Below are 11,379 nucleotides of genomic sequence, written 5' to 3'. Positions count from 1 at the left end.
ACCTACACGCAGAGGCGGGGCCAAATCCAAAGCTGAGCCCCTGGGAGCTGTGAGAACAAAGAACAGAAAGGGAAATCTCTCCCAGCAGCCGCAGAAGCAGTGGATTAAAGCTCCACAATCAACTTGATGTACCCTGCATCTGTGGAATACATGAATAGACAACGAATCATTGCAAATTAAGGAGCTGGACGTTGAGAGCAAGATTTATGATTTTTTCCCCTTTTCCTCTTTTTGTGAGTGTGTATGTGTATGCTTCTGTGTGAGATTTTGTCTGTATAGCTTTGCTTCCACCATTTGTCCTAGGGTTCTATCCGGCCGTTTTTTTGTTTTTTAATTTTTTCCTTAATAATTATTTTTTATTTTAATAACTTTATTATATTTTACCTTACTTTATTTTACTTTATCTTCTTTCTTTTTTCCCTTCCTTCCCTCCTTCCTTCCTTCCTCCCTCCCTTCCTCCCTCCCTCCCCTTCTTTCATTCTTTCTTTCTTTCTACTTCTACTAATTCTTTCTTTCTACTTTTTCTCCCATTTATTCTGAGACATGTGAATGAAAGGCTCTTGGTGCTGCAGCCAGGAGTCAGTGCTGTGCCTCTGAGGTGGGAGCCAACTTCAGGATACTGGTCCACAAGAGACCTCCCAGCTACACATAATATCAACCGGCAAAAATCTCCCACAGATCTCCATCTCAACACCAGCACCCAGCTTCACTCAACGACCAGCAAGCTACACTGCTGGACATCCTATGCCAAACAACTAGCAAGACAGGAACACAACCCCACCCATTAGCAGAGAGGCTGCCTAAAGTCATAGTAAGTCCACAGACACCCCAAAACACACCACAAGACGTGGACCTGCCCACCAGAAAAACAAGATCCAGCCTCATCCACAAGAACACAGGCACTAGTCCCCTCCACCAGGAAGCTTACACAACCCACTGAACCAACCTTAGCCACTGGGGACAGACACCAAAAACAACGGGAACTACGAGCCTGCAGCCTACAAAAAGGAGACCCCAAACACAGTAAGATAAGCAAAATGAGAAGACAGAAAAACACACAGCAGATGAAGGAGCAAGATAAAAACCCACCAGACCTAACAAATGAAGAGGAAATAGGCAGTCTACCTGAAAAAGAATTCAGAATAATGATAGTAAAGATGATCCAAAATCTTGGAAACAGAATAGACAAAATGCAAGAAACATGTAACAAGGACCTAGAAGAACTAAAGATGAAATAGACAATGATGAACAACACAATAAATGAAATGAAAAATACTCTAGATGGGATCAATAGCAGAATAAATGAGGCAGAAGAACGGATAAGTGACCTGGAAGATAAAATAGTGGAAATAACTACTGCAGAGCAGAATAAAGAAAAAAGAATGAAAAGAACTGAGGACAGTCTCAGAGACCTCTGGGACAACATTAAACGCACCAACATTCGAATTATAGGGGTTCCAGAAGAAGAAGAGAAAAAGAAAGGGACTGAGAAAATATTTGAAGAGATTATAGTTGAAAACTTCCCTAATATGGGAAAGGAAATAGTTAATCAAGTCCAGGAAGCACAGAGAGTCCCATACAGGATAAATTCAAGGAGAAATACGCCAAGACACATATTAATCAAACTGTCAAAAACTAAATACAAAGAAAGCATATTAAAAGCAGCAAGGGAAAAACAACAAATAACACACAAGGGAATCCCCATAAGGTTAACAGCTGATCTCTCAGCAGAAACTCTACAAGCCAGAAGGGAGTGGCAGGACATACTGAAAGTGATGAAGGAGAAAAACCTGCAACCAAGATTACTCTACCCAGCAAGGATCTCATTCAGATTTGATGGAGAAATTAAAACCTTTACAGACAAGCAAAAGCTGAGAGAGTTCAGCACCACCAAACCAGCTTTACAACAAATGCTAAAGGAACTTCTCTAGACAAAAACACAAGAGAAGGAAAAGTCCTATAATAACGAACCCAAAACAATTTAGAAAATGGGAATAGGAACATACATATCGATAATTACCTTAAATGTAAATGGACTAAATGCTCCCACCAAAAGACACAGATTGGCTGAATGGATACAAAAACAAGACCCATATATATGCTGTCTACAAGAGACCCACTTCAGACCTAGAGACACATACAGACTGAAAGTAAGGGGATGGAAAAAGATATTCCATGCAAATGGAAACCAAAAGAAAGCTGGAGTAGCAATTCTCATATCAGACAAAATAGACTTTAAAATAAGGACTATCAGAAGAGACAAAGAAGGACACTACATAATGATTAAGGGATCGATCCAAGAAGAAGATATAACAATTGTAAATATTTATGCACCCAACATAGGAGCACCTCAATACATAAGGCAAAAACTAGCAGCCATAAAAGGGGAAATCGACAGTAACACATTCATAGTAGGGGACTTCAACACCCCACTTTCACCAATGGACAGATCATCCAAAATGAAAATAAATAAGGAAACACAAGCTTTAAATGATACATTAAACAGGATGGACTTAATTGATATTTATAGGACACTCCATCCAAAAACAACAGAATACACATTTTTCTCAAGTGCTCATGGAACATTCTCCAGGATAGATCATATCTTGGGTCACAAATCAAGCCTTGGTAAATTTAAGAAAATTGAAATTATATCAAGTATCTTTTCCGACCACAACGCCATGAGATTAGATATCAATTATAGGAAAAGAGCAGTAAAAAATACAAACACATGGAGGCTAAACAATACACTACTTAGTAACGAAGTGATCACTGAAGAAATCAAAGAGGAAATTAAAAAATACCTAGAAACAAATGACAATGGAGATACAACGACCCAAAACCTATGGGATGCAGCAAAAGCAGTTCTAAGAGGGAAGTTTATAGCAATACAAGCCCACCTTAAGAAGCAGGAAACATCTCGAATAAACAACCTAACCTTGCACCTCAAGCAATTAGAGAAAGAAGAACAAAAAAACCCCAGAGTTAGCAGAAGGAAAGAAATCATAAAAATCAGATCAGAAATAAATGAAAAAGAAATGAAGGAAACAATAGCAAAGATCAATAAAACTAAAAGCTGGTTCTTTGAGAAGATTAACAAAATTGATAAACCATTAGCCAGACTCATCAAGAAAATAAGGGAGAAGACTCAAATCAATAGAATCAGAAATGAAAAAGGAGAAGTAACAACTGACACTGCAGAAATACAAAAAATCATGAGGGATTACTACAAGCAACTCTATGCCAATAAAATGGACAATCTGGAAGAAATGGACAAATTCTTAGAAATGCACAAACTGCCAAGACTGAATCAGGAAGAAATAGAAAATATGAACAGACCAATCACAAACACTGAAATTGAAACTGTGATTAAAAATCTTCCAACAAACAAAAGCCCAGGACCAGATGGCTTCACAGGCGAATTCTATCAAACATTTAGAGAAGAGCTAACACCTATTCTTCTCAAACTCTTCCAAAATATAGCAGAGGGAGGAACACTCCCAAACTCATTCTACGAGGCCACCATCACCTTGATACCAAAACCAGACAAGGATGTCACAAAGAAAGAAAACTACAGGCCAATATCACTGATGAACATAGATGCAAAAATCCTCAACAAAATACTAGCAAACAGAATCCAACAGCACATTAAAAGGATCATACACCATGATCAAGTGGGGTTTATTCCAGGAATGCAAGGATTCTTCAATATACGCAAATCTATCAATGTGATTAACCATATTAACAAATTGAAGGAGAAAAACCATATGATCATCTCAATAGATGCAGAGAAAGCTTTTGACAAAATTCAACACCCATTTATGATAAAAACCCTGCAGAAAGTAGGTGTAGAGGGAACTTTCCTCAATATAATAAAGGCCGTATATGACAAGCCCACAGCCAACATCATCCTCAATGGCGAAAAACTGAAAGCATTTCCACTAAGGTCAGGAACAAGACAAGGTTGCCCACTCTCACCACTCTTATTCAACATAGTTTTGGAAGTTTTAGCCACAGCAATCAGAGAAGAAAAGGAAATAAAAGGAATCCAAATCGGAAAAGAAGAAGTAAAGCTGTCACTGTTTGCAGATGACATGATACTCTACATAGAGAATCCTAAAGATGCTACCAGAAAACTACTAGAGCTAATCAATGAATTTGGTAAAGTAGCAGGATACAAAATTAATGCACAGAAATCTCTGGCATTCCTATATACTAATGATGAAAAATCTGAAAGTGAAATCAAGAAAACACTCCCATTTACCATTGCAACAAAAAGAATAAAATATCTAGGAATAAACCTACCTAAGGAGACAAAAGACCTGTATGCAGAAAATTATAAGACACTGATGAAAGAAATTAAAGATGATACAAACAGATGGAGAGATATACCATGTTCTTGGATTGGAAGAATCAACATTGTGAAAATGACTCTACTACCCAAAGCAATCTATAGATTCAATGCAATCCCTATCAAACTACCACTGGCATTTTTCACAGAACTAGAACAAAAAATTTCACAATTTGTATGGAAACACAAAAGACCCCGAATAGCCAAAGCAATCTTGAGAACAAAAAATGGAGCTGGAGGAATCAGGCTGCCTGACTTCCTGACTTCAGACTATACTACAAAGCTACAGTAATCAAGACAGTATGGTACTGGAAAAAAAACAGAAAGATCAATGGAACAGGAAAGCCCAGAGATAAACCCACACATATATGGTCACCTTATCTTTGATAAAGGAGGCAGGAATGTACAGTTGAGAAAGGACAGTCTCTTCAGTAAGTGGTGCTGGCAAAACTGGACAGGTACATGTAAAAGTATGAGATTAGATCACTCCCTAACACCATACACAAAAATAAGCTCAAAATGGATTAAAGACCTAAATGTAAGGCCAGATACTATCAAACTCTTAGAGGAAAACATAGGCAGAACACTCTATGACATAAATCACAGCAAGATCCTTTTTGACCCACCTCTTAGAGAAATGGAAATAAAAACAAAAATAAACAAATGGGACCTAATGAAACTTCAAAGCTTTTGCACAGCAAAGGAAACCATAAACAAGATGAAAAGACAACCCTCAGAATGGGAGAAAATATTTGCAAATGAAGCAACTGACAAAGGATTAGTCTCCAAAATTTATAAGCAGCTCATGCAGCTCAATAACAAAAAAACAAAGAACCCAATCCAAAAATGGGCAGAAGACCTAAACAGACATTTCTCCAAAGAAGATATACAGACTGCCAACAAACACATGAAAGAATGCTCAACTTCATTAATCATTAGAGAAATGCAAATCAAAACTACAATGAGATATCATCTCACACCAGTCAGAATGGCCATTATCAAAAAATCTAGAAACAATAAATGCTCGAGAGGGTGTGGAGAAAAGGGAACACAGTGCAAGGGAGCACTTACACTGCTGGTGGGAATGCGAATTGGTACAGCCACTATGGAGAACAGTATGGAGGTTCCTTAAAAAACTACAAATAGAATGACCATAAGACCCAGCAACCCCACTACTGGGCATATACCCTGAGAAAACTATAATTCAAAAAGAGTCATCATGTACCAAAATGTTCATTGCAGCTCTATTTACAATAGCCCGGAGATGGAAACAACCTAAATGTCCATCATTGGATGAATGGATAAAGAAGATGTGGCACATATATACAATGGAATATTACTCAGCCATAAAAAGAAACGAAATTGAGCTATTTGTAATGAAGTGGATAGACCTAGAGTCTGTCATACAGAGTGAAGTAAGTCAGGAAGAGAAAGACAAATACCGTATGCTAACACATATATGTGGAATCTAAGAAAAAAAAATGTCATGAAGAACCTAGTGGTAAGACAGGAATAAAGACACAGACCTACTAGAGAATGGACTTGAGGATATGGGGACGGGGAAGGGTAAGCTGTGACAAAGCGAGAGAGAGGCATGGACACATACATATACACTACCAAACGTAAGGTAGATAGCTAGTGGGAAGCAGCCGCATAGCACAGGGAGATCAGCTCGGTGCTTTGTGACCGCCTGGAGGGGCGGGATAGGGAGGGTGGGAGGGAGGGAGACGCAAGAGGGAAGAGATAGGGGAACATATGTATATGTATAACTGATTCACTTTGTTATAAAGCAGAAACTAACACACCACTGTAAAGCAATTATATTCCAATAAAGAGGTAAAAAAAAAAAAGTCTCAGCTGTGAAGCCCATCTGTAAGGGCAAGTGTTGCTATAAGGCTACAGAAGTTGCCATTTCGCTTAGCTGTGGACTAGAATTTTATCAACTCAGTGGGCATCCTGCGTGTCTCAGGCAGAACAGAAGCATTTATGTAGGATTTGATTAACAAAATAAATTAGTTGACAATGTTAACACTAAATCTGGTAAGAAAAACCTGAAAAACCGTGGGTTCATTGAGGCAAATAAAAGGTAAGGAAATTATTGGAGAAAATTCAGTAATAGAACATCTTCACCTTTACTGATGAGAAAACTATGGCCCATAAAGATTACACGCCTGGACCAACTTAATTCTGCAAGTGGGTGGCTGAATGTAATGACCGAACTAGAGAAATCAAGGTTCTGGATGCTGGTCCAAGGCTACTTACAATTTTCTGTTTGCTGCCATGCTCAGAAACCCTCCTTCTTAGACAGATCTGTGATTTATTTTTTCATCAGTATATACTGGTTACTTCTCCTACTACCAAGCCTTTGTTCCCTCTTTTGTAAAATGGGTATATAAATGGTACCTACCCCAGACAGCTACTATGAGTATTAAATAAGATAATGCAGTTAAAGCACTTTTAACACTGCCTAGCACATAGTAAATACTCAACAAATGTCCATTCAATGAAAACTGGTATAGAAGAGTCCCCCAAGGCGTACCTCACTGCAAGATACAGAGGAGTTGGTAGCTCCAGCTCAATCTGATAACTGCCTTTATCCTTAGACAAACAATCCTGATTTTATTGGAGGGTAGCAGCTATGCCCAGCTAAAAGCCCACACTTGGTTGCCTCCCTTGCAACCACAGGGGGGCAATAAGATGAAGTTAGTGGACAGTGATTCCAGGAAATCTTTTAAAAATAGTGAAAACAGTGAAAAAGAAACGTTAAGCTCATAGCAAATTAGTAGCAGTTGTGGAGTTAGAACTCCTGCCTTGCCCCACTCCGGACAGCCCATAACAACACTATGAACAGCTACCATTTCTTGTTTCCTTTGTACCAGGTACACGTTAAACATCACAGTAATCCTGTGAAATATCCGTGTTTTACATGTGACCAGTAGTAGCATGACTCACTCAAGGTCACAGAGCTAGTAAGGGCTGGGGAATTTCAGTCCAATTCTAAAGCCAAAGTTTTACCTTCTCTAGTCTTGAGTCCAAAGTTTTAGCTAGATAAATAATAATATTTTCAACCTAAGTTGATGTATACAAATGCCCTGTGTTGAAAGTCGGGAGACTAGGATCATCTGTACAATGACTATCTGTGTATCCTTGGACTAATCAAAACTTCTCAGGGCTTCGGTTGCTTCTGCAAAACGAGGGAACTGGGCCAGAATGAACTCTGCAGTTGCTTCTAATCCTAAAACTATAATGTCCATGTGCCAGCAGAGACCAGGGAAGCCCAAGCAGGCGGTAAGGGAGGCCGCGCCCGCGGAGGGAGCCTTAAGCCGGGCAGCAAAACATCTCCCCGCGCCCCGCCGCCTGGAGAAGGGAGAGCTTGGTCCATCACCGGGGAGCCGGGCGAGACGGGGGGAGGGGGCGAGGAGGGCGGGGATAGGGAGCGGGGGAGCCGAGGAGCGTGCGCGCGCCCGCCGCCTGTGCCCGCGGTTACCTGACAACGCCGCCTCGTCCTCCTCGCCGCGCACCGTGTCCGCCGACAGCACGGCCAGCGGCGGCAGCCAGAGGAGCAGCCAGCACGTCCCCGGGGACGGCCGCATCCCGCCAGGCGGTCAGCTCCGCGCGGCCCAGCGGCAGGACGAGACCTGGGGGTCCCGCTCGGCCGAGAGTGGCGGAAATGGCGCGGGGCCCAGAAGTAGACCAGGGCCTGTGCGGCCTGAGCTCGGGAACCCGGAGGTCCCGCCCCCCCGCGGCCGCCGCCCCGCTCGCGCCCTGTCCCGCCCCTCCCGCCCCTCCCGCCTCCGGGGCCCTCCGGGCTCCGCCCCCTCTCACCCTGGAGGTTGTGGGGAGGAGCAGACCCTTCGTCTGAGAATTGTGCCTAAAACTGCCCTGCCCCGTGACTGTGGGGCTTTAGGGCTCAGTTGTCAGAGCTTCTCAGAGTCATACCCCAGGAAGGCGAAGGGCCTTCAGCAACCCTCTTATTTAGAAATAAAAATCAGTTTATTTTTCCTTTTTGTTTGTAACAATAACAGATTGGCAATTTGGTTGCTTAAATAGCATTGACTTTTCACATTTCAGTATAAACAGCACGTAAAACGTTCCCTCACCAATATATCCCTTAAAATTAACGTGTGTGTGTGTGTGTGTGTGTGCGTGTGTGTTTAAAAAGATGTAGAGAACAGGCTGGTGGTTGCCGAGGTGGGGGAACTGGGTGAAGGTGGTCAAAAGGTGCAAACTTCTGCGAGTTATACGATAAATAAGTTCTGGGGATGTAATGGTGACTAAAGTTAACAACACTGTAACGAATATTTGAAAATTGCTAAGAGTTGATCTTAAAAGTTCTCGTCATTAAAAAAATGTGTGTGAGGAAACGGATGTTAAATAAATTATATGTGCAATATATACATATATCAAATCATTGTGTTGTACCCCTAAAACAAATACAGTGTTATATGTCAATCATATCTCAATAAACCTGGAAAAATATCTTGAGTGGTTTTAATATCGATAATGAGTAGTCTTGTAGTCTTAAACACTATTATACTGTACTTTTTTTTTTTTTTTTTTTAAGGTCCAGACCCTCCTCAGGCCTTGGAAACCCATTAATGTGATTCAATATTTCCTACTAAACACTCGGTAGAACAAAAGGTCATTTCCTCTTTTCTAATTTTGGACTTCTGCTAAGGTACTTCAGAGAAGCCAGTTGAAACAGAAATCAACCTCTAAAACTAGCTTAGCCTCATTTTCCCCAAAGGTCTGAGTAGAACTCACTAGACTTTCCCTGGCTTCAAAGTTAGGTTTAACCAACTGCCTTCAACCCCCTGGTGCCATGTGCACAGCCATATATGGCTTTTTGAAAATTCAGAAATCTCCTTGTAAAGGACTCCTGGGGAGGATGATTTTTACAGATAAACTGTTATTACTTGAACTCCTACCTTGTCTGACCCTGCAGACTATCTCCAGAGAAACAGCAGAGACCCTGACCCCACTTGCCTCTTGCCCAACATTTTTCTTCCCTAACCATATTCATTTTGATTTAGTTTAATTTTGAATGGCACTACGAAACGTGGCTAAAAGAAACAGGTATATATTTTTTCTTTTTTTTAACAGGTATATTCTTGAACGACAAGTGTATTTTCCTACAGCTGTATCAGGTAGAGGGATAAAAGGACAGGAAGTAGTCTATTAAATTAATATTTAAAGTGCTATTCATGCAGCATACTCTTAATAAATATCTTTAGCTTCTTAGTAAAGAAGCTAACTCAAAACACCACATTCCTCTTTATAGGATAGCAATAAATTTTTTCCAGAGATAACAGACTCTTAGGAGGTGATAATTTTGTCATTGGGGGACCATGATGAAATCTGACCTAACCTCCCCAAACCTCTCTCTCATATGAAAACCTCTCATATGAAAATAGATAAGCTTTGTGGTGACAATGCAATGAGAAGAAGGGAAAAAAGACACCAAAGAACCATGGAGAAAGAAATACAAGAAGACAGAATAAGGAGAGTGGTCAGATTTAGGAAGGCTCATAGGTCCTTTCACACATCATGGAACACTGTTTCCTTCTCATGAGGAGCAGATGGGATTAACAATCCGTGATTAGTGGAGTCTATTGTTCTTAAATTACACCAGCATTTGTGTGCCTCTTTCTAGGAGATGAACTATACTGATTAAACAAACGAAACCAAAACGGAATCCCATATAAACAGGACACCTGAAGAATCTTCTGTTCAAAGCCTCCTGGGATTATTATGCAGGTTTGCTTTCTATCTTTCTGTTAGAAAATAGAGAATATGTTTGCCCATCAGTGGGTCAGTGAGGTGAGAAAGTTGTAGTTGGGGGGTCACCATTAAATTTGCCCAGGTGATGTAAGACGATTAATTGTAACTGGATTTTAACACCAGCCCATACATTTCTACACCAAAAGAGATGCTTGAAAAAGGACAAAATTCATTATCTCTTTGAAGAAGCTGCCCAACTGTACTGCCTACAGATTTCATCTATGGATTTTTTTTTTAAATAACAACATTGGCAATACTTTGAGTATTGTCACTGATGCTTTTGCTTCGGAAACAATTTTTTAAATTTGTTTATTTATTTATTTTTGGCTGCAGGGTCTCCGTTGCTGCGCACAGGCTTTCTCTAGCTGCGGCAAGTGGGTGCTGCTCTTTGTTGCGGTGCGCGGGCTTCTCATTACTGTGGCTTCTCTCGTTGCAGAGCACGGGCTCTAGGTGCACGGGCTTCAATAGTTGTGGCACGCGGACTCAGCAGTTGTGGCTCACAGGCTCTAGAGCATAGGCATAGTAGTTGTGGCGCACGGGCTTCGTTGCTCTATGGCATGTGGAATCCTCCCAGTCCAGGGATCGAACCCGTGGCCCCTGCACTGGCAGGCGGATTCTTAACCACTGTGCCACCAGGGAAGTCCCTCGGCTATGGATTTCTGGTAAACACCCCACGTCCGTCTCTAAGACAAAACGAAGCACTGCCACTTGGGGGATCTGGATCTCATAGATAGGGATGAAGTTGGAACTCTTGCCAGAATGCTAGTTGTGTGGGTAATATGTAAGTGTTTAGCATTGTAAATGCAGATTCTCAGGACATACCCTCCAGAGACTGATTCAGTCCATCTGGTGTAGAGCCCCAAATGTCTCGTCTTAACATGTAACCCAAGTGAGTCAAGAGTATTAGGACTAAATTTTGAGTTTTACAAGTTTCACGCTTGACAGTAAGTAGAATTTTGGGCAAGTTTATAATCATAGCTAAAATATTGTGTGTGCATTTTATGTAATTCATATTGTTAGATATGACATATACTTATTTTTTAAAAATGTATAATAAAGAGCTTCCTTAATATTAATTTAGTGACCCAAGTTCTTTAATTCCATATGACTATTTCCACATGGTGTGAAAAAGATTACAATTCAAATTTCAGCCTCTGCATTTTTATTTCTAGAGTTCTTGCTCTTCATAACTAATTAATTTTCTGTAACTGTCATAGGGTTATAATCAGTCATTATGAATCAGAAGT

The 11,379-nt window shown here is 40.6% G+C and overlaps 1 protein-coding gene across 1 annotated transcript in view; it reads right to left on the bottom strand.

Moving 5' to 3' along the window:
• NEMP2 (nuclear envelope integral membrane protein 2) overlaps positions 1-7,944 on the bottom strand; it is a 27,974-nt gene extending 20,030 nt beyond the window's left edge. The window contains exon 1 of the mRNA XM_007464966.1: positions 7,839-7,944. Coding sequence (XP_007465028.1) covers positions 7,839-7,944 — 106 coding nt within the window. The remainder of the gene's footprint in view (positions 1-7,838) is intronic.
• Between the last annotated feature and the right edge of the window lie 3,435 nt (positions 7,945-11,379).

The sequence above is a fragment of the Lipotes vexillifer genome, unplaced genomic scaffold (assembly GCF_000442215.2).
Source record: "Lipotes vexillifer unplaced genomic scaffold, Lipotes_vexillifer_v1.1 scaffold903, whole genome shotgun sequence".
Lineage (NCBI taxonomy): Eukaryota > Metazoa > Chordata > Mammalia > Artiodactyla > Lipotidae > Lipotes > Lipotes vexillifer.
The sequence above is the reverse complement of the archived record's forward strand: the minus strand, read 5'-3'. Positions and strand labels throughout refer to the sequence as shown.